Below are 23,898 nucleotides of genomic sequence, written 5' to 3'. Positions count from 1 at the left end.
GGGGAGTGAGGGGGCGGGGGGGGGGGGGGGTGGGGGGGGGCACCGTTTGGGGCCAAACCCTTTCTTCAGCCTGGGGGGGGGGGGGGGGGGGTGGTCCGAGGTGGGGGATGGGTGAGGAAGGGGGGGGGGACGGGGGAGTCTGAGGGGGGGGGAAAGGGGGAGGGGGGGGTGGGGGGGGGGAAGGAGGGGGGGGTGGAGGGGGGGGGGGAGGGGGGGTGAGAGTCTGCCCCTGGGGGGGGGCCCTGGGAGGGTGAAGGAAGGGGGGGGGGGGTGGAGGAGGGGAGTCTGCCCTGGGGGGGAGTAGAGGTGGGAGGGGTGGGTGAGAGTCTGTTGGGTGGGGGGGAGTCTGCCCTGGGGGGGGGAAGAGGTGGGGGGGGGGGGAAGAGTGCCCTGGGGGTGGTGAAGGAGAGGAAGGGGGTTGCCCTGGTAGGGGGGGGGGGGGGGAGGAGGGGAGTCTGCCTGGGGGGGAGTAGAGGGGGGGAGGTGAGGAGGGAGGGTGTGAAGGGAAGGGGGGGGGTGGAGGAGGGGAGTCTGCCCTGGGGGGGAGTAGAGGTGGGGGGGGGGTGAGAGTCTGCCCTGGGAGGGTAAAGGAAGGGGGGGGGGGGTGGAGGAGGGGAGTCTGCCCTGGGGGGGAGTAGAGGGGGAGGGGGGGTGAGAGTCTTCCCTGGGAGGGGTGAAGGAAAGGGGGGGGGGGGGGGGTGGAGGAGGGGAGTCATGGGGGGGAGGAGGGGGGGGGGGGGGGAGAGTCTGCCCTGGGGGGTGGAGGAAGGGGGGGGGGGGGTGGAGGAGGGGAGTCTGCCCTGGGGGGAGGGGAGGTAGGAGGGGGTGGTGAAAGTCTGCCCTGGGAGGGTGTGAGGAGGGGCCCTGGGGGGCGGCCAGGGGGGGGGGGGGGGGGGCGGGGGCCCTGGAGGGGAAGGAAGGGGGGGGGGTGGAGGAGGGGAGTCTGCCCGGGGGGGAGTAGAGGTAGGGGGGGGGGGGGCGGTTCAGGAGGAGAGGTGCTGAGAGGAGGAGAATGGAAAAGGGGGGGGGGGGGGGGAAGGGGCTGAGGGGGGGGAAAGTGGGGGGAGGGAGGGAGGAGGGGGGGGGGGGGGGGAGAGGAAGGGCTGCGGAAAATGGAGGGGGGGGGGAGGGGAAGGGAGGGGGGGGAAAAGTGGGGAAGGGGAGGGGGGGTGGGGTGGAGGGTGGGCTGTGAGGGGGGAAAGTGGAGGGGAACCTGTGGGGGGGGGAGAGTCTGCCCAGGGAGGGGGGTAAATGAGGTTGGTCTCAGGAGGGGGCTTGGTCCCAGGTGGGGGGGGATGGGATGAGGAATGGGGCCAGGAGAGGGGGTTCTGGGAGGGGGGGGGGGGTGAGTGAGAAGGGATTTGGTCCTGGGATGGATGGTTGGATGGATGGGAGGAAGGGGGTTTAGTCCCGGGTGGCGAAGGGGGGAGTTCTAGGAGGGGAAGGAGAGCGAAGAGAGGGTTGGGCTCAGGATGGGGATTCTCAGTGGGGAGGGGGGGGGGGGGTGGGAGGAGAGGGGTGTTGAGTCGCGGTGGGGGGTGAGTTCAGTTCCAGAAGGGGGGAGAGGGGGCTTGTTCTGTGATTGGGGGGGGGGGGGGTGGTGGGAGGGTTGTCCCACGAAGGGGAGAAGGGAGTTCGGCACCGGGAGGGGAAGGAGAGGGGTTTCTGACCCGAGGGGAATTGAAGGGGGGGGGGGGGGGAGGGGGAAAGGGCTTGGCCCCAGGGGAGAGAAGAGAGGGTTGGTCCAGGGGGAGGGGATAAGAGAGTGGGTTTGGACATGAAGGATGAGGAAGTTCTATCCTGGGAGGTGAGAGTGGGTTTGGTCCCATGGGGGAAGGGAGGAGAGGAGGTTTGAACCTCGAGGGGGTTTTGGAAGGGAGGGAGATGGATATAATTTAGTCTTTGAGGAGGAGGGGGTTTGGTCCTGGGGAGGGGGAGGTTTTGGCCCTGTAAGGGTGGATAGGGGTGGTTCTTGGGGAAAAATTAGGGGGTGCTATGTTTGGATGAGGGGGGCAAGAGGAGTGCTTAGTTCTTGCGATTAGAAGGGAGAGGGGTCTTTGATCCGGGGAGGAATGAGCGGGGCTCCCTTTGGGGTTGTTGAGTGGCAGGAGGGGGGTGGGGGAGGGTCAGATGGGGAAGAGCGTCAGTGGGTGGAGAAGAGTATGGTTGGCAGCAAATGTGCGTAAAGTCCACTTGGGGGGGTCAGGCAGGGGTGGCAGGGGCAGGAGGGTTTGGCTGGTGAAGGCTGAAGAATTTGTGGGTGGGGCCTCTGGCAGGGGGATGCAACTGAAGTTTTGTGCGGGAGTGCTGAGATGGGATGGGAAGATGAGGAGGGGCTCAGGCGGAGTGTAGCAGACGATTTGGGCTTTTATTTGGGTTGGGAGTATCTGTGGACGGGCCCCGCCATTTTGGGGGGCTGGGGGAGAGGCTGAGGTTTGGACATTTTTCACGCCAGGCGGATGTGGAGTCAATCTGTGGTAGGGAGGGAGGATGGAGAAACTGCTAGTTGGGCTGCTTCGGGTGGACGGGAGTGTTTGGCTCCGGGCGGGCGGATGGGTTGGGGTGGTCAGACGTTGTGGGGGGGGGGAGGGGGTGTTGCCGTACGATGTTGGATCCCTGGTGACGGAATTGGACAGTGGCTTTGTGTGTTTTGTCCCCTGACTGAGACATTGCTGGCATCTGTGGAGTTTGAGCACATTGGGTTTGAAGTGTCTTGCTTGCACAGTGGTTGGCAGGGGTGTGCATGAGTAATAATGGTGATCTGGGCAATCTGCATACCTGTCCAGCTCTGTCTTTGGCAAGGTTGGAAATTGGGACGAATGTTTGAGGGTGTAATGAGTGAACATCTAGTAATATGGCTGACGCAATGGTAGAATTGCTGACAGCAGATGTTATCTCAAAAAGCCTTTGGAACATTATTTTGCTACTTGCGGGGGATGAAGAGACATGGCAAAAGAGGGGAAGTCATGAGACATTTAAGTGTCCGATTGATGGGGAATGATTCACTCTCCCACAGTGGGATCCTTCCTGCTTTGAGGGGCCAGCGGTTTTTACAATCCGAGTAAAATGTTGTGCGCCCTGGATGTGGCTTTAGCAAGCTAGGTGTGACCCTGCCTGCGTTTGTGCAATGTGCGAGGCACAGAAGCAAGACATACGGGTGTCGGGGGTTATGGGGAGAAGGCAGGAGAATGGGGTTAGGAGGGAGAGATTGATCAGCCATGATTGAATGGCGGAGTAGATTTGATGGGCCGAAAGGCCTAATTTGCACCCATCATGTATGACCTGTGAGATCCTCCATACCCCAGGATCACAGAGGGCTGAACTAATGGCTAGCTTGCCCATGAAGTAAACCAGGAAATGGAGGAATGTTGATCAGTGACGGGGATCTGCAGGTCACAGGCATGTATCGTTGCAGTTTGTCAGCCACGTGATTGATGTAATAGATCTCCCTTAACGTGACGATTTTGGCTGTCAAGAAATCGTCTCTGCCAGAGTTCGGATTCATTAATTGTTGTTGGTCAAGAAATGCTGTGATTCTCTCTCCTCTTTAACTATTGCTTCAAGTGTTCTGATAGTAGCGTGAGTGGGGATGGGTAGGGGGGGAGTTTAGGCCCGAGCCTTCACACATAATTGCCTTGTTTCCTGGCAGGTGGGTCAAAAACACCAAAGCCTATAGCACTTGAAAATTCCCCTCTGGAGGCCAAGTAGATCTGTAAAGCCACGTGGCTTCAGTGTGGCTGTCCAGCTTCGACCCTTGAAAGCAGGGACGCTTGGCATTTAAAACATTTCTTGTCAAATATTTTTTATTTTATGTGTAGGAAAGAACTGCACATGCTGGTTTAAATCAAAGTAGACACAAAATGCTGGAGTAACTCAGCATGACAGGCAGCATCTCTGGAGAGAAGGAGTGGGTGATGTTTCAGGTCACCCATTCTGAAGAAGTGTATCGACCCGAAACATCACCCATTCCTTCTCTCCAGAGATGCTGCCTGTCTCGCTGAGTTGCTCCAGCTCTTTGTGACAACCTTTTGTTTTATGCTGTGCTCCTTTTAAGGGTTTTCAGTTCTACAGATACCTCCTTGTATTCATTGACTCTGCGATTCTTATCGAGCACTTTAACTAAATTAAAGGTACAGAAATGTACACCAGAAACGTACACTGTGGACAGCTTGATTGTAATCATGTATAGTCTTTCCGCTGGTTGGATAGTACACAACAAAAAAGTTTTTCACTGTACCTTGGTACACAATAGACAATAGGTGCAGGAGTAGGCCATTCGGCCCCTCGAGCCAGCACCACCATTCAATGTGATCATGGCTGATCATCCACGTGCCAATAAACTAACTTAACTAAAAAAGTGTGTAGGAAGGAACTACAGACGCTGGTTTACACCAAAGATAGACACAAAATGCTGGAGTAACTCAGCGGGACAGGCAGCATCTCTGTAGAGAAGGAATGGATGACGTCCAGAGATGCTGCCTGTCCTGCTCCAGCATTTTGTGTCTAAAAAAGAAGTACATTGTATGAAGTTTAAATGGAATGTCGTTTGCTTTAGAGGCATAGACCAGGACAATTGACTGAAGGCACGTGTGAAGACCTGGGATTTTAATGAGTGTTTCAAGTGGGGATGGGAGAAAGTGAGAAAGGCAGAGAGGGATAAAGACAATAGTTCAAACAAAATACCTGAAGGGGGGGGGTCCCCTCTTGGCAAAAACAAAATAAATTTGGACATGTACAAGAGCAGAACGAGGGTAGGCATGAGATTTTGGAAGTTGTATGGGGCTGGAAGAGAAACTTGGAAAGGTTCAGACGTACGGGTGAGAATTTTAAAAGGCAGCGTGGCTTAACTGGCCAGCAAGCATGTGTTCAGGACTGCTCAACAGTGAGAATTGGGAGAAGAGGGAATGGCTCTGGCTCAAAGGTCACCTCTCCTGACATCAGAACAGGGAACCATCCACCCAGGATTTCTGGCTCCTGCACCATGTTAATCCCGTCCTTCCTGAAGCAGGACAGAATGACCAGAAGCTACCATTCCACAGTCTGATCATTCCGGAGCTGATTGCGGAATGCCTGCGTCTGGTCTATCATATGCCAATCCCACAGAAAACCCCAGGTTCTGCCTGGCTTTGACAGTATGTTCCACTCACACACTAAGTAGTACGCACAAATGCTTTATGTTGACCAAACAAACTGCAGGTGCTAGGCCCTTGAACTAAAAGCAGAATGCTGGGGGATCTCAACGTCAGGCAGCATCTGTGGATGGAAAGGGACAGACCATGTTTCGGGTCCTGGGCATTTCTTTAATAAAGAATCCCAACATATTGTCTGCCCATTTCCTTAGGTATTTGATGTGCTTTCTAAATAGTAAAACTGCTTTTTGTCATTATGGAAACCTTGTCTAATCTTATGGACAGGTCAGGTCCCTGCCTATGACAGGGGAGTGCCTCACATGATTTCAAGCTATTTAAACTACTAGAAAGTTAAAAAATATTAGTCATAGTTGTATTGTCGACCACCAAAACGCTTGATTGCGTTTCTCACTGTGGAAGCTCGCTATGTATATATTGAGGATGATGTTAGGCCCATTCACCTGGGAGAACAAACTTGTTGTTCTTCTAACACGGCAGAAGATTGTTTAAAATCCAGCCACTGGGCAAGATGCAGCGTTCAGTGAAAGATAAATACGGCACTCTCTCGGTGCTGTCCCTTCAAACGTACAACATTCCCTCAGTGTTGGAACCATGGGGGAATTCAGCCTGGCTTTTGTGCTGACATCTAATGGGAAACCCCCTCTGCAGAAGTAAGCTTCTTAATGCAATGCCCTACAACAGTTTGCTGAAGATGTGCCTCTGTTTCATGGGGGTTCCTGGGGAAGACGTATGGCTATTTAACAAAAGTGACTCTGCATCCCTTCTCAAGAATTTTATAACTTTCAATTTGATTTTTAGACTTGAGAGATACAGCGTGGAAATAGGCCCGTCTGCCCACCTAGTCCACGCCGACCAGTGATCACCCCCATTCACTAACACCATCCTACACGTTAGGGACAAATTACAATTTTTACCCAAGTGAATTAACCTACAAACCTGTACGTCTTTGGAGTGTGGAAGGAAACCCGAGCACCTGGAGAAAACCCACGCTGTCACAGGAGAACGTACAAACTCCGTACAGGCAGGACCCGCAGTCAGGATCGAACCTGGGTCTCTGGCGATGTAAAGCAGCAAGCAACAAGGGCTGCCGCCCTTAAACCTCTAGGGAATAAGGTCCTAGTCTCAATCGCTCATCATGTGACAAAACTATCGTCCCTGAAACTTTTCTAGCGAGACTTTGCTGCACGTGGTTTATGACAAGAATATTTCTTTGTTTGGAATAAGAAGAGCGATACTGTACATGGTGCTCTGGGAATGACAGAGAATGGCGGAAACATTCAGCAGGTCAGGCAGCATTTGGGGAAAGAGAAACAGCAGGTCGCCTTTCAGGTCAGAACTGGAAAAGTGAGAAACCAAGTTACTTTTAAGATTCAGAGAGGGTGGGGCAATATTGGTGCATTCTCGCTCGTATGATTGTATTAAAGTCATTGTTCCTCGTATATTCAGTTGTTATGAAGACCAACATACCATTTGCCTGAGCTACTTAATGTACCTGCAGGGACACCTCGCTCTTTAAATTGTAACATCAAGCAATTATTTGCCATTTTAAAAAAAACTTCTGTTTTGTGCACTAAAGTGGATAACTACATTTTCATCTTTCCCCATTCTCTGTTCTCCTCCCGACACATTATATTGCATCTGCCATGTTCTTGCTCGTTCCTTATATAGGAGGCTGAGGGGTACAAGAGCTGTACAAGATTATGAGGGGGTAGGGTGTCTGCACAGAATCTTTTACCAAGGGTACGGGAATCAAAAACCGTAGGACCAAGGTTTAAGGTGTGAAGGAAACTTTTATTAAGAACATGAGGAGCTACGTTTTCCACACAGAGTGTAGTTAGTGGGTTTCTGGAACGAGCTGCTAGAGGAGATAATTGAGGCAGGACAATAACACATTTGGACAGGTACATGGACAGGGAAGATCTAGGGGGACGTGAGCCAATTGTGGCAGGTGGGAAGAGCGAAGATGGGGCATGTTGATTGGTATGGACAAGTTGGGCCAAAGGGCCTATTTCCATACGTCTCTGACTCTATTCACTCAGTTTGTTTATATCCCCTTAAAGCCTGTGCATCCACTTCCCAATCCCACCTAGTTTATGCAAGGGTTCCCTGCAAATTGTGTACAAATGATCATCGCCCGTCCTTCAGAGAATGGGTTTGCTTGGTTTACAGCTTGAGTATATAGTCGATTCCGTTTTGAAAGTTCCAGTTGAATCAGCTTTCAGACAGCTCGTTCCCAACGACAATGACTCGGCACATTACAATATTCTCCACCAAAGCTTGTGTTCCGTGGAGCTGCACATTATGTGAAGTCTTGGAATATTCCAGAAAATCTTCTGCTCCCTCTCCAATCCTTTCACTTTCTTCCTAAAATCCATTGCCCGGAGATGAGGCCTAACCTGTTGAGTGTTGTGTAAAAGTTTGCTGAGGTTTCCTCTCTAAATTTCCCCTGACTGGAGTGGTGGTTGGTTCTGGAACAACCCTGACTGAAACAACACCCCCAGTTTTCTACTTGATCCTTCTTTACTGGAATTTTCAAATGGTCGTGGATAAGAATAGGTGTTGGAATCATGAGTCACCACCTTAGAGTGGAGGAAATCATTCTAAGGCTGGGAGGTAACCACTCAACAAGTTGTGAGAACTTTGACTCAGGTAGTACTTGTGGCGGTAACTGGAACAGATGTTGTGGGTGTATGTGTTTGGGCAATTAACTGTCGTGTGACCAATCTAATTAGGTAACTGTATGGCAGAGTTGGGCGGGCGGGATGGGGATGGGGATGGAAAGAGGGCTTCCTGTGATTGTTCCTCTGTGAGTGAAATGGTTGCCTTGTTTATTTCTCTGCACCATTCGGGCCTCCTTATTTTCAAGGGCTAATGGTAGCCTGGAGCTAGTGCAGGACCAGGACGTGCATCTGGTTGTGCCGGGGCACCTGTTACTAGGAGAGTGTGGTGGCTGTGTCTCTAGTATCCAGCCAGATGTTGGCTCTCGATTGTTGTTGAAGGGAGGCCCACACACTGAGTTGCCTTTGTTCTGTACAAGATCTCATGAAATAACATTTCCGCTATTCTTCTTTCATTCCCTTTCCCTCCTGAACCTCCTGACTCGCTATCGTCCCTCTGGCAGATTCCAGGTCATCCATGTGTGCGCCTGGATGGTGTGTGGCCGTGGTCTACTGAACTGCTGCGGGTGTGCCACAACTGTCCACCTTGCTCTTCCTACCTCTCCCCCTCCCTTACCCTTGCCCTGTAGCATGTCACCCGATTGTAATACCCTTCACCGTCACAAAGGCTGGGGGTGATCAGTGGCAAAAACAAAGGGGTGCAGATGGTGGGATCCCATACGAAAGGAAGGCAGGGAGTGAAATGGAGAACCTGGGAGTGATGATGGTGGGTATATGGGAGGAGGTGAGAAATGGGGAACATGGTATAGAAGGGGTGGGTGATGGGGAAGGAGGGTGGGTGAAGCTGGGTAGATAAGGAAGTGATAGACACAAAAAGCTGGAGTAACTCAGTGGGACTGGCAGTATCTCTGGAGGAAAGGAATGGTTGACGTTTCGGGTCGGGTCGGGTCTAGCTTTTTGTTTCTATGGTTTAAACCAGCATCTGGAGTTCCTTCAAAAGGAGGTGGATGGGAGTGCTTGAAATTGGAGAGTTGGATGTTCGTGCAGCTGGGGTTGTAAGCTCACTGAATGTGAGGCTGTTCTTCCACATTGAACACGATCAGATAACCCATGTCCGTATCTACCCAGATTTCTCTGTCACCCTGCCCCGACCCAACCTCCCCCACACAATAGTAGGCCCAGTACTTTCCCAGCTTATCTTTCCAATCGTTCTTTGGCCCAAGAGAATTTTTATTTATTCATTTTGGGATCTGGTCGTCACTGCCGTTTATTGGCCATCTTTAATTGCTCCGAACTGCGTGACTTGCCTGGGCATTTAAGAGTCAATTTAATTGTCTGATCTGGGATTGTTTCTGGGCTGCCACGCTTCCTTCCCTGAACCATTAAAGAGGGGGGGGGTGGTATTAACCCGGGGGGGGGAGTGTTCGGACAAACCCTTTTATACGGTCTCTTTTGTCTACCTTTCAGCAAGTTGGGTATTTGCGCGAGATGATATTGTGGCGTTGCTAACAAGTAATTTGTGATCCAGGTAGTTAGTGGTGAGAGGGGTTAATGGTGACCAAAGGAATTTCAGATGCAGGAACCTATGTAAAACATATTGCTGGAGTCAGGCTGCATCTGTGGACGCAATGCATAGGTGACATTTTGGGTCCGGACTCTTTGTGAGCTTGCCTGTACCTTTACAGCCATGCCCAGGTACAGCTCTGTGGGTCTCAATTAACAATTGGAAGTCTCTTTCAACTGTCAGCTAAGCTGCATCATATCAACAGCCAAGGTCAGATACCAACAGTAACTGTTTCTTGCTGGTATTGTATCGTTAATAAATAGGAAATTATTCTCCGGCAAATCGTTTTTATGTAACTGGATGAATTGTGCTGAGAGAGACTAGAATGTGAGTAGGTGGGTGGCTGAGGATGAAAGGGGAATGGAACATGCAGTGATACGCACAGAGTTTGCCTGGTCGAACAGTGACACAAAATGCTGGCGTAACTCAGCGGGACAGGCAGAATCTGGAGAGAAGGAATCGTTTCAGACTGGAGAAGGGTCGCGACCTGATACGTTGCCCATTCCTTCTCTCCAGCGATGCCGCCTGTCCCGCTGAGTTACTCCAGCATTCAGTGTCTATCTTCGGTGTAAACCAGCATCTGCCGTTCCTCCCTACACCGTGACAAAGACTGGGTGGTTCAGTCTGACCATTAATGGGAAGGTTGGTTCAGAATGCCGTCTGTAAGACTTTGTGCTTTGCGCGTAACCAAATAATTGGATGGTCCTGCTGTCCATCTCATAAACCACAGTGCAGTTTTTTGTCTCGTCCCAATAGTTTCCCCACGTCTTTAATTTTAAGATTCTGCTTAATAAATTACTGCCAACTCCTTGATTTATTCTCCCTCGGGCCATTTGCCACTTGCTGTTTTCTCAGTGGATGGTGCCTGAGTCAGAAGATTTGTTACTCGTCCCGACACCCCGTGCTAGACACGGGGACAGAATTAAGGCTGATGATCATTCAGAAAATACTGCCGACCAGGTGCAATAAAAGGCCTAGGCCCTATTTGGGCTCTCGAGTGGTAATGAAGTCTCGCGGCCACTACGAAGCAACTTGAGAGAGATGGTATCGGCTCAGGAGTGTAGTATTGAGGTAGAAGGTCAGCTGTAATCTTACTGAAGGGTGGAGAAGAACGTCATTGTGTTGAGGGTGGAGTCATACGTGGAACAGAATGTCATTAAGTTGGAAAGGGTGCAAAAGAGATTCACAAAGATTTTACCTTGACTTGCAGGATGGACATAGGGAGAGGTTTAGTTTAGTTCAGCGCTGAAACATGCCCTTTGGTCCACTAAGTCCGCGCCGACCAGCGATCGCTGCACAGTTAACACCTATCCAACACACATTAGGGACAATTTACAATTATGCCAAGCCAATTAACCTACAAACCTGTGCATCTTTGTAGTTTGGAAACCGGAGAGCCTAGAGAAAATCCACACAGATCACGGGGAGAGCGTACAAACTCTGTACAGACAGCACCGGTAGTCAGGATCGAACCCGGGTCTCTGGCGATGTGAGGCAGCATAGATAGGCTTGGATAAGCTGAAACGTTTTCCTTTGGAGCATAGAAGGCTAAGGGGTGACCTTATTGAGGTGTACAAGATCATGAGGGGCGTGGATGAAGTGAACAATCATGGCCCTGTCCCAATGTACGAGTTCATTAAAGTGCTCTCCCGAGTTTAAAAAAATCGAACTCGTGGTAAGCATGTAGAATAAGCGTAGCGGGTATGTCGGAGCTCGGGGACGTCTCTTAGCGGCTTGTAAAGCTAATGGCGGGTACTCGAGAAACGCGGTAAGCTCGGAAAGACTCGCGAAGATTTTTCAACATGTTGAAAAATGTCTACGAGAGCCCCGAGTACCGACGAGCGGCCATTACCGTAAATCTCCGAGTTCGAATCAGGGCAAACTCGGGAGAACTCTTTGAATGAACTCGTACAGTGGGACAGGGATTTAGTATTTTTCCCAGGATAGTGAAATCAAAAACTGGAGGACATGGGTTAAGGTGAGAGGAGAGAGATTTAAGAGGGACTTCAGGGGCACCTTTTTCAATCGGGATGGTCCGTATCTGGAATGAGCTGCCGGAGGAAGGTTTAAAAGCAGGTGCAATTCTGACTTTTCAAAGACTGACTTGTATAGAAAAGGTTTCAAGAGCAATGGGTCAGATGCAGACAAATGGGACCAGCCCAGTGTGCTGACTTGATTGGCATGCACAAGGTAGGCTGGCGGGCCTGCTCCCATGCAGTACAGCTCTACCACTCGAAGTATGTTCAACGAGTCAAAGTGGCTTCTGCTTCTTGTTCTAAAAATGGAGGAGTTCTCCCAGTGTCCTTGAGTTAGTATTCATCCTCCCAACAACGTGCTGAAAAGGTGTGTGATCTGGTGATCGCATTGGCGTTTGTAGGAGTTTGTGGCGCAGTTCCTAATCATCAGAACGTTATGAGGAACACTGAAGTCATGGCTCCAGGGAAGTGCAACCACTCCTTCCATTGCTTCCACCTGGTTTGTCCTTGTTTGTGTACACAGGACTGTATGCAGAGTGTACACACTGAGTGATAGCCACCCAACAAACCTGACGTGCACCTGAGGATACAGAGATTGAATGCAGGAGTGGTCACTAACCCTCTTACTGAGTCACTGTTGAAAAATGTTTTCCCCATGTCATCGTAGTTTTCTGACTTGGTAAACTATGATGGGTGTGGTGTCCTCCTCATGCATTGCATACTTGCTGGAGGCAGCTCAGGAAAGCTGTCCGGTTGTCATTAATTCCTTTGCATCTGCACAGGTCCACTGCACTGCCACTTCCCCAGCCAGCCACAGTTCAGCATCCAGGTGAAACAAAGTGCTACAATGGGGCACGGCGTCACTTGGAGTGCTGTTTCTCCTACTCATTCAATGTCTTATTATTATGCAAGACCAAAGAGTGCAGATGCAGGAACCTAGAATGAAAATATAATACTGGAAGAACTCAGCAATTCAAGCAACATCCGTGGAGGCAAAAAACCCCACAGATGCTCACCTGCCACCATGTTTTTTTGTCTATAGTCTGAAGAAGAGTCCCGGCATGAAACATCGTATGTCCATTCCCTGACCCAGTTATTCCAGCACTTTGCGTGTCGCTCGTGATTCCAACATCTGCAGTTCCTTGTGCCTCCACCTTGTTTTCTTCTTTTGTTCCTCGCACGTCCCCCCCCCCCCCCCCCCCCCCCCCCCCCCCCGTCTCTATCTGACTCCATTAACCACCCAACCACCCACCAGTCTCTATCGCACGCTCCTTGTCCTGCTATGTACCGGCAATCTCCCTCAGTCCTGAAGCAGGGTCTCAACCCAAAATGTTGGCTTGCATCTTCTGCTTGACCTGCTGAATTCTTCCAGCATTCTGTTCTTAATTTATGATGCAAGTTTTGTTAGTTGTGATTTAGTGGACAAATCTCCCCCTGATCACTGGCATGGTCCAGGAAGTGTATCATACTGAAACTTCAAGTGCCAGTAATAAGAGCACAGCATTGTTGGAGAGGGCATCACAGCTAAAGTGCAGGCTGCTGGAGGCTTGGCCATTCACATGTATTCGGAGGCTCGGCCATTCACATGTGTTAGTCTAATGGGCCTGTCCCACTTAGGTGATTTTTTGGGCGAATGTTGAAAATTTTTCGGCGACAGTGGTGACAATTCTTGCTGTCATAGGCTGATGTAGGTTGTCGCTAGGTGTCATAGGTGCATTCCATTAAAACTAGTCCCTGGCAGTCGCCTAAGTGTGACAGGCCCATAAGTTCTCTGTCTCTGGAAATGGAAGAACGCATGGCCACCATGAGGGTGCCGGGGAGATTTGCATGTGTCCTTGAAGCTATCTTTGTCCCTGAACTAACATCACTAAGACTGATTATGTGTTGCATCATGACATCAAGGTTTCAAAGTACATTCAGTTAAGTCTTTTGAAGTTGTTGCAAATATAATAAGGTAATAATCAGATAATCTGATTCTTAGTGATGTTGTCTGAGGGATAAATAACAGCTCCAGGATTTGGGAGAGATCAGACGGTTCCTGTCAGGAATATTTGATATTTTGCACAACCCCAACGTGCTGGAGGATTGCTGATGTAATAGTTGTACAACACGTTGGTGAGGCCGCATTAGGAATATTGTGTTCAGGTTTGATTACCCTGCTACAGAGGATGTCATTAAGATTGAAAGAGAGCAGCGAGTATTTACCAGGATGTTGCCAGGACTCGAGGGCCTGAGCTATGGGGGAAGGTTAGGCAGGCTAGGACTTTATTCCTTGGAGCTCTGGAGGATGACGGGCAATCTTGTAGAGATGTATAAAATCATGAGGGGTGAATGCACAATCTTTTACACAAATTAGGGAAATTAAGGACATGGGTTTAAGATGGGGGGGGTGGGGGTAGGATTAAATAGGAACCTGATAGACAGCTTTTCCACATCGAGGGTATATGGAACAAGCTACCAGAGGAGGTAGTTGAGGCAGGTGCAATAACAGCATTTAAAAGACACTTGGACATGGTGAACGTATAGGAAATGTCTAGAGGGTTACAGGCCAAATGCAGGCAAATGGCACAAGCATATATGGGGCGTCCTCGGTCAGCATGGGAGAGTTGGGCTGAAGGGCCTGTTTCTGTGCTGCATGACTTTATGAACTGAGCGGGTCAAGCAGCAACTGTGGAGGGTATGGGCAGATGACGTTTCGGGCCAGGACCCTTCTTCAGACTTCACGGAGCTGTTCGGCTCTGAAGCAGGAGGCAGCTGGTCTGGGCAACCAGCAAGAGAAAGGGGAGAATGTGGCAGTGAGCAAGGTAGGGGTGTAGATTTCAGTAATCAAGGAGCATGTGAGGCTCTGCCTGTGTTTGCCTAATCAGTTTTATGTGTCTTTATATAATGCTTTGCTTCAAGGACATAATCTACTGGAAATGATGTCAAATCAAGTGACTATTGCCTTCCTCACAAAATGTAAATAATGGAATGCCATTTTGGGGTGATATGATGTGGGCGACAGAGTAGATGCCCCTGATATGATTGCTGGCCTTTGTTCATTTATCTGACCCACATGAAGCAACAGTAACGGCACATTCTCTGGCCTCGGCTTCCCCAAGAAAGAGGGTTGACTTTCAATCTGCATTTGTGGTGGGAAATGGACAGATGACATTTTGGGGCAGGGCCCTTCTTCAAACATTTGTTGGTCTCTGAAGTGTGTGTGTTTTCTAACCTTTGTCATCTGCGTTCTTTTTCAGATTATGTTTACTTTGAAAACTCCTCAAGTAATCCATACCTCATCCGCAGGATAGAGGAACTAAATAAGGTACATGTTTTACAAATTTTGGGGACATAGTGATTTATTTCATAGATGCTCATCCAACTTGTAGTGGCTGATTAATTTTTTTGTCACTCCATCCTTTCCTGCATCGTTTAGCAGGTGATGGCTGGCAAACAATCTATTCCCAGTGTCGCCTAGGAACCAGCTAAAATTAATTCCCTTGCCAGCAAATAGCAGGCACTATTTGCCTCTCATGGGGGGACATCATAACTGACATTAAAACTTGGCCCTGCCCTATCTACTCCAAGTCTTATACCAACACATGCAATGTTGCTAGATGCAGGAAGATTGTTCCCGATGTTGGGGAAGTCCAGAATAAGGGGTCACAGTTTAAGGATAAGGGGGAAATCTTTTAGGACCGAGATGAGGAAAAACATTTTTCACGCAAAGAGTGGTGAATCTCTGGTATTCTCTGCCACAGAAGGTAGTTGAGGCCAGTTCATTGGCTATATTTAAGAGGGAGTTAGAGGTGGCCCTTGTGGCTAAAGGGATCAGGGAGTATGGAGAGAAGGCAGGTACAGGATACTGAATTGGATGATCAGCCATGATCATATTGAATGGTGGTGTAGGCTCGAAGGGCCGAATGGCCTCTACTCCTGCACCTGTTGTCTATGTTGCTCAGTAAGGGGCATGTGAAATGGTCAATCATCTATCTCTTCTATCTTCACCAATTACGAAAGACTTTGCAGTTGTTGAATAGTTGTTATGAGGTATTCAATATACTAGCTCATTGCATGAGAAGTTAAACCCACATCACCGTCATTCTTCCTCAAAAAATAAACATTCATCTGGCTTTTCTTGGAAAAGTGCGGGAGTTCCCCCGATACGCTGCAATCAATATTATCCCTCCGTCATTTCACCAGCAACAGCGACACAAGGGACTGCAGGTGCTGGAATCTTGTGCTGGAGTAACTCAGCGGGTCAGGCAGCATCTGTGGAGGGCGTGAAGCAGTGACTCAAAACGTCTGAAGAAAGGTCTCGACCCGAAACTTCACTCATTCCTTCTCTCCAGGGACACCGCCTGTCCCTCTGAGTTACTCCAGCTTTTTGTGTCTACGACTCAAAAGATAATTACGAGTCCTGCTACTGGATTTCAGGGTATTAGCTGTAAGGAGAGGTTGCAAAATCTTGGATTGGTTTCTCTGGGGGGGGGGGGGGGTCGTGATAGAGCAATATACAATTATTAGAGGCATACATTAGGTAAACAGGCAGAACCTTTTTTTTTATCCAGGGTGGAAATGTTCAAGATTAAGGTGGGAGGGGCAAAGTTTAAAGGAGATGTGCAGGACAAGTTTTTTTTTTAAAGAGTTGTAGATGCCTGAATCGCACTACCAGGGGTGGTGGTGGAAGCAGATGCGATAGTGGCGTCTAAGAGGCTTTTAGATAGGCACATGGATATGCAGGGAATGGATCATATGCAGGCAGATGAGATTAGTTTAGCTACATAGAAAATAGGTGCAGGAGTAGGCCATTCGGCCCTTCGAGCCTGCACCGCCATTCAATATGATCATGGCTGATCATCCAACTCAGTATCCTGTACCTGCCTTCTTCTCTCCATACCCCCTGATCCCTTTAGCCACAAGGGCCACATCTAACTCCCTCTTAAATATAGCCAATGAACTGTGGCCTCAACTACCTTCTGTGGCAGAGAGTTCCAGAGATTCACCACTCTCTGTGTGAAAAATGTTTTCCTCATCTCGGTCCTAAAAGATTTCCCCCTTATCCTTAAACTGTGTGACCCCTTGTTCTGGACTTCCCCAACATCGGGAACAATCTTCCTGCATCTAGCCTGTCCAACCCCTTAAGAATTTTGTAAGTTTCTATAAGATACCCCCTCAATCTTCTAAACTCTAGCGAGTACATTCGTATTATGTTCAGCATGGATTTTGTGGGCTGAAGGGCCCGTTTCCGATGATATGCATTGCTATGTTTTCAACATGTCACTTCTTCAGCGCTGCCCCCTCTGCAGAGTGTGTCGGCCTAAATGATGTGCTTTGGAGTAGGACTCAAAAGTGGCAACTTTTCCAAAGTGGAGGTGATCGAGTTGAGTGCCTGAGTTGGATGCTGTGAATTGCCAGTGTTCAATCTGGATGTGTTTTTTGTTTTAAGCAGACCGGCAGCGGGAACGTAGAAGCCAAGGTTGTGTGTCTGTTCCGGAGACGGGACATTTCCAGCAACCTCAATGGACTGGCAGACAACCATGCACGTGAGTAGCTTGTGGTTTATATCCAGGCTGGCTGGCTGAAGTGGTGTGGGAACGATCGGACATACAAGTCCAGCAGAAAATGTGTTGTAAAAAAGCTTGTACATCATCAGGCCAGAGCCAAAGTTTATATTTAGCAGCGTTGTAACCAATTCTCTGGCATTCGGTATGAGTTATGTGTGGAAAAGGACAGGCAGTTCAAGGGTTTCCATGTTTCAGGCATGATAGAGAGGGAGAGAAAAGAGATGAAGGAGTCACAGTACTAATCGGAGAGAATATCACAGCTGCACTCAGATGACACACTGGAGGGTTCATCCACTGAGGCAACGTGGTAGGGTCAAAAATAAGAAAGGTGCAATCACTCTGGTGGGATTTTACTTTGCCACCCAATAGGGGAGTAGATGAGTGGGCGGATTGTCTTCCGAGAGGACATCCTTAGTACAAGAAGCTTAGATGCGGCAGAATTTCTTGCCTACATCCAAGAGGGGTTCCTGAAACACTACGTGAATGAATGAATACGTTTATTGGCCAAGTATGTTCACATACAAGGAATTTGTCTTGGCGCTCCGCTCGCATGTAACAACATGACATACAGTAACAATTAAGAATGACACATAAAACATTAAACATTAATAATAAAACATTATTTTAAACATGTAAATGAAATCAAATACTAGAGCAAAAGGAGGCTACAGACTTTTGGTTATTGAGTAGAGCTGTTTTTATGTCTGGCTGTGGCGGTCCGGAGTCGCCTTCCAGAGGGAAGTGCTTCAAAGAGTTTGTGGCCTGGGTGAAGGGGGTCAGAGATGATCTTACCCGCTCGACAGTTGGGCAGTCCGACTACAGGGGGGGAACCAGACCGGACCTTGTATTTTGAAATGAGCCTGGCCAAGTGACTGGCCTTCCAGTGGGAAAGCATCTCACCTTTTTGGGAGCAGCTCGCCTTTTAAGATAATGATGAAGTCTGGTTCTTGGAGGGCAAAGTAGGCCATTATTCGGCAGATGCTGAGGAGAGTGAATTGGGAACATGTAAGTCCCTATCTGACATGTGGGGGTTGTTTAAAGACCAGCTGATCAGAGTTCAGGGCTGCCATGTTGCAGCAAGGAGGAGGGACAAGGATGGCAAGGTTAGAGAACCGTGGATGATGAGAGAAGTTGTAAATTTGAGAGGGAAAAAAACTCAAGCAGGGAATGAAAAAGGCTTGAAGTGGCCATGGAATGTCTTTGGCAAATCAGATTTTGGAAAATCCAAATAAATCATACACATATACTAAAAGCAAGAGGATAATCAGAGAGAGGGTCGGAGTACTCGAGGATAAAAGAGGGAATTTGTTTGGAGTCATAGAATGTAGGCGAGGTACTAAAGGAGTACTTTGCATCTGTATTCACCAAGGCAAAGGACACAGAGGACGTGCAGAGTATACTTTTCTGTTGGGATCAAGTAGGAGGTAGTGCCTGGTCTGATGAGCATGTCCACAGGATCTGACTGGGTATGTCCCGGGCTATAGCGGAGATGTGCCAAACGAGTTATTTTTGCACCGTGGTGGATGTCTGGAGCGAGCTGCCAGGGACGGTGGTGGAGGCAGATACAGGGGTGTTTACGAGGCTTTTGGATAGATGCAGGGAATGGAGTGTATAGATCACTTGCAGGCAGGAGGGAATAGTATAACCTGGCATGATGTAGCACAGATATTGTGGGCCAAAGGGCCTGTTCCTGTACTGTTCTATGTTCCATGATGTGTCTGAAGTATTAGTGTTCCACAGCCATCGCCAAACAAAAGGATTTATTTAAGCCTACAAGGATTTCACAGCTGATGTTTGCTTTAACCTGCAGTCTATTAAGATGAATAATGCATTATGCCAGTGCTTGTTTCGTGTGACCCAGGAGTGTTCTCCCAGCAGTCTTGCTTACTATCTTTCCTGCAATTCTGGTCCTGTACTTTGGGAGAGCTGTGTTAGCTCAAGTGAGTGCAGTGTTGAGAATTAGAATGGTAGCAGGACCAGAGGAGTGTGTCGTCCCTTGAGTACCGCAGACCAGAGTGATCTAATTGAGGTGTTTGAGATAGTACAAAAACGTTGACGGGGAAATCGTGTCCTAATGGGGAAAGTCCACAACAAGGAGGGAAAACAATAACATGAGACTCCAGGCTTTGCAGGAATCTTGTTGAGCATTTTAAAAGGGGATTTAAAGCAATGTGTGAAAAGCTGCGGAGTTGGTTGGAAGTGACAAACACTCGCCCAATCAATATCTTTTTAAACTCTTTAAACAGAAGGCGACTTTGGCACTCAGGAACAGACAATTGTTTAGCTCCTCGAGCCTATTGTATGGGAACAGGAGGAGGCCATTCAGCCTCTTGAACCTGTTGCACCAGAACTGCCACTGCTGTTCCTATTATTCAAGAGCAGACAATTAAGTGCTTCTCAAACAGCTTGAAAGATTTTATATACCAGAGCTGCCTGATGGATTTTTATACGCCAACTTCCAGCTTGCACTCCTTTCGTTAAAACCCAGATTCTTCCCTTGCTGTATTGATTCTTTGGATGGGACATTCCACACCACTGCCTTTAAAGATGTTGTTTGTTTACCCTTCACTCGGTTGTGGGGATGGCAGATTCTCAGCTGCATTTCCTGGAGTTCTGCTCTAAAACCCAACCTCTACCCAACTTGAGCATGGATAGGTGGACACAAAATGCTCGAGTAACTCAACGGGAGAGGCAGCATCTCTGGAGAAAAGAAATGGGCGCCGTTTTGGGTCGAGACCCTCCAACAAGCTGACATCAGCATAGTGAAACTATCATTTAAAAATACATTGTTTTTTTCTATATATGACCGTTTGGAAATCTCAACATTTTACTCAGTAGAAGTTGTGCTTCTACAAAGCCATTTCATTTAATTTGCACTTTCTTCCGACTATATTTTGCTTGGATATGATCTTTATTCAGTTGCCAAAATGCTTCAGGGGCTTACATTCGTGTGACCAATCCTTTGACTCACCTTTTTTAATCAACCATTAACAACAAGGCACTGTATAAGTGTGGCGGGATGTCTGAAAGTTCTGTTGGTTGGCATTCTGAATGATGGAAAGAGACAGCGTGAAAACTGGCCCTTCGGCCCACCGAGTCTGCAACGACCATTAATCACCCGTTCACACGAGTTCTGTTATCTCACTTTGGCATCCACTTCCCACTAGGGGCAATTTACAGATGGCCAATTAACCTACAAACCCGCACGTCTTTGGTATTTGGGAGGAAACCCAAATGGTCATAGGGAGAAGGTACAAACTCCACGCAGCAGCCAAGTTCAGGATCAAGCTCGGGTTTCTGGCACTGTGAGGCTGCGACTGGACCATATGCGCCAAAGGCTGAGCTGTAGAGGAGGTCAGACAGGTGAAGGTTTGTGTGTCTGATTAAAGTGTGAGTACGTGTCTATGGGCCTATCTATGGATTTGATAAAGGTCTTGTATTGCCATGATTTCTGACAAGGTAGTGTGATTCATACTGAACAATGGCCACTCACATTGTACTGATCTTCTTCTTCTTGCGTATGGCGTGCACAGCCTAAAGTTGTAGGACAACTTGTTCTATTTGATCTTATTTGATTCTGCTTGCCGGGATGATTGCATTCGTTGAAACAGGGAATGTTGCAATCTCCCACCCCATTGTACAGATAAATCAAACTGTTCTACTTGGTGTTATGAGCAAGTCGCACAGAGGGTTTGTCGCCAGCATAGATTGTCCATGATCATATTGAATGGTAGTGCAAGCTTGATGGCCTGAGTGGCCCACGGCTCCAGTTGTCTTGTGTACTCATGAATGTAGTGGACTAGAATTGTCTCAGCCCTGAGTAACCGCTTAATATAGGCGTCAGTAAATCCCCAGCAGCAAAAGTATCTGGTTTTAAAGAGCAAGGGGATCTCAGGATTATCAATCCACTGAAACATTTTGATTCGACTTTCTTTTCAAGATTGACGCAGGTTTTTGCATGTGAGAACAGGGCCAATGTTTAGATTGGAGCGCTGTCACTCGATACCCGTCACCCCAGAAGTCTGTTACTGACTAACAAACACAGAACGTTGGAAATGCCGAACGGATCAGAAGGCGGCTACAGATAGCAAAACCATTCATGTCTCGGGTCCACTGAACCCGTGATGATATATATCTGCACCAAAGGTGGACACAAAATGCTAGAGTAACTCAGTGAGACGGGCAGCATCTCTGGAGAGAATGAATGGGTGACATTTCGGGTCGAGACCCTTCTTCAGACTGATGTCAGGATGATATCTGCACAGATGTTCATCCATCTTTCTCAATCACTCCAAATTGTTTCCCAGTGTATGGAGTTGGCATCAATGTTTAAAGAATCATCTTCTAAACATAACAATGGCTTGAATACAGACAGTATTGTATGAGAACAAAAGGTCAACTAGTCCTTCAGGTCTGTTCTGTTTTTTATTGGGAGGCACAGCGGTAGAGTTGCTGCCTTACAGTGCCAGAGATCCGGGTTCGATTCTGTCTATGGGTGCTACCTGTGTGGAGTTTGTACACCGTGACCGCATGGATTTTCTCCAGGTGCTCCGGTTTCCTCCTACACTCTAAAGAGGTGCAGCTTTGTAGGTTAATTGTCCCAGGTGTGTAGTGTACCAGTGTACGGGGTGATCGATGGTTGACACTGACTCGGTGGGCCGAAGGGCCTGTTTCCCCCTCTATCACTAAACTAAACATTTAAGACCGTGGCTCATCTTCTGAATCTTGGCTTCATTTTCCTGTGCATCCCCATATCCCTTTATTCTTTAAATGCCTAGAAATCTACTGATCTTTAGTTTGAATTAATTTGATGGCAGAGCCTCCAGTCTTTCAGCACAGAGAACTTCTGAGTGAAACGATTCCTGCTCACTTAGCTCTAATCGCTGACTCCTTACTCTGGACTCGCTGCTTCCACTTTGTTGAACCGTGTAAGAATATTGCACGTTTTGATGAGAGTTGTCATGCTGAACTCGAGAGAAGACAGACGCAAGGAACTGCAGATGCTGGTTTACAAAAGAAACAGTGCTGGAGTATCTCAGCGGGTCAGACAGCATTCCGGGTAGAGATGGATAGATAAAGTGTCGGGTTGGGATCCTTCTTCCGACTCTAAAGAAGGGGCACTGACCCGAAACATCACCTATCCACGTCTTCCAACGATGCTGCCTGACCCGCTGAGTTATTCAGCACTTTGTGCTTTTTTTTCCTAGCGACTTTGTCTATTCTGAGATGTGAATAGCACAGGAAACAAACAACAATCCAGTCCAGTGAATCCTTGGTGCATTCCTAAGACAAGAATATCATTTTTTAAGATAAGATAACCAAATCCACCCTCTATGGTCTCATCAAGCCCTGCATACAAGAGGAAGACATCTGCAATCATCTATTGAAATCCATGTAATAACTGCCAACATACCAGACAAGAAACCTCACCCATTCCTTCAGCCCGTCCGGCTGAATTACTCCAGCATTTTGTGTGTATCTTCGGTTTAAACCAGCATCTGCAGTTCCTTCCTACACATATCATTTTGCCTATCCAATTGCTTGTTACAGCTTTCAGTGACTTGTGGAAGCAGATGCCCAGGTCCTAATTTGAACATCAACAGTTCCCAAATTTTACCTTTTATTGGTTTGAAAGAAAGCTCTGCTTTTGTGTGTTATGTACCATTGTGACATCCCCACATCTTTCATAGGATAATCCACCAGCTGTGGTCATATCCACAAGGTTGCTTTGTCTCTATCCCTCCATACTTCTCAGAAGCCCATCTAATTTTGCATCAGCAGTAAATTTGGCCATGTGACATTTGGGCATTTTAGTTGGGTGGTTGATGCAGGTTGAGAATAGCAAGGGCTGGAGCCCTCTGGTAACCCGGTCGGTACCAGTTAGCCTGGGATAGAAGCCGCAGAATGCTGGCATAACTCAGCTGGCCAGGCAGCATCTGTGGAGAGCATGGATAGGTGGTGTTTTGGGTTGGGACCCTTCTTCAGACTGAAGAAGGGTTTCGGCCCGAAACGTTACCTATTTCCTTCGCTCCATAGATGCTTCTACACCCGCTGAGTTTCTCCAGCATTTTTATGTACCTTCTTCAGACTGACCTGGTCAGTTGCTCCAGCACTTTGTCTCTTTTTATAAACCAACATCTGCCTCTTCTTGTCTATCCTGAGAGTGGCCTGTGTATTCCTGCTGTTTGCTTTCTCTCTCTGTTAACCAGCTCTCTGTGCATTACCAACCCCCCATATATAATTGTTGATGTGTTTTTAATTGTTTGATGATCTGGTGTAACACAAGCTGGGACTTGCTCTCAATTTTCTCCTGCTCCTCTGGGTTTTGTGATGTGTTATGAAGAATTCACTGACTCACAATAGCCAGAGACCATTGTCAGCTTCAGTGCAAAGATTCTCACTGCCTTCTAGTAAAGACATTTAATTCTATTTAAATGTAAATTTCCATGTTAAACACTGGCATTGTAAACATTGCCTTGTCTGGATGTGGTCAGGCTGTAAGGTCCCGCACTACATTATTGGCTTTTTCATCCTTGCTGTGCAGGAAGAAAATGCAGATGCAGGTTTAAACCGAAAAAGAGACAACAAGCTGGTGTAACTCAGTGGGTCAGACAGCATGTCTGGAGAAAAGGTGTAGGAAGGAACTGCAAATGCTGGTTTAAACCGAAGATTGACACAAAATTCTGGAATGGGTGACCTTTCGGTTCAAGAATGTTTTCTCGACACGAAACGTCACCCATTCCTTCTATCTAAAGATGCTGCCTGTCCTGCTGAGTTTCTCCAACATTTTGTGTGTATCTCTGGAGAAAAGGAATAGGTGACGTTTCGGGTTGAGACTCTTCTTCAGACCCTCCTTCACCTGAAGAAGGGTCTCGACCCGAAACATCATCTATTTTCTTCAGAAATGCTCTCTGACACACTGAGTTACTCCAGCTTTTTGTGTTTTATCTTTTTTCATCCTTAATGGTGGGTTTCCATGGTATGACAGAGGACATAGCACAGCACAGGATCATGTCCTTTTGCCCACAATGTTTGTGTTAA

General features: G+C 48.2%; 1 protein-coding gene across 1 annotated transcript in view; it reads left to right on the top strand.

The window, feature by feature from the left end:
* Window positions 1-23,898, top strand: part of LOC129693752 (metastasis-associated protein MTA2-like) — a 60,455-nt gene that overhangs the window by 2,280 nt on the left and 34,277 nt on the right. The window contains exons 2-3 of the mRNA XM_055630523.1: window positions 14,548-14,615; window positions 16,740-16,840. Coding sequence (XP_055486498.1) covers window positions 14,548-14,615; window positions 16,740-16,840 — 169 coding nt within the window. The remainder of the gene's footprint in view (window positions 1-14,547; window positions 14,616-16,739; window positions 16,841-23,898) is intronic.

The sequence above is a fragment of the Leucoraja erinacea genome, unplaced genomic scaffold, assembly GCF_028641065.1.
Source record: "Leucoraja erinacea ecotype New England unplaced genomic scaffold, Leri_hhj_1 Leri_415S, whole genome shotgun sequence".
Lineage (NCBI taxonomy): Eukaryota > Metazoa > Chordata > Chondrichthyes > Rajiformes > Rajidae > Leucoraja > Leucoraja erinaceus.
The sequence above is the reverse complement of the archived record's forward strand: the minus strand, read 5'-3'. Positions and strand labels throughout refer to the sequence as shown.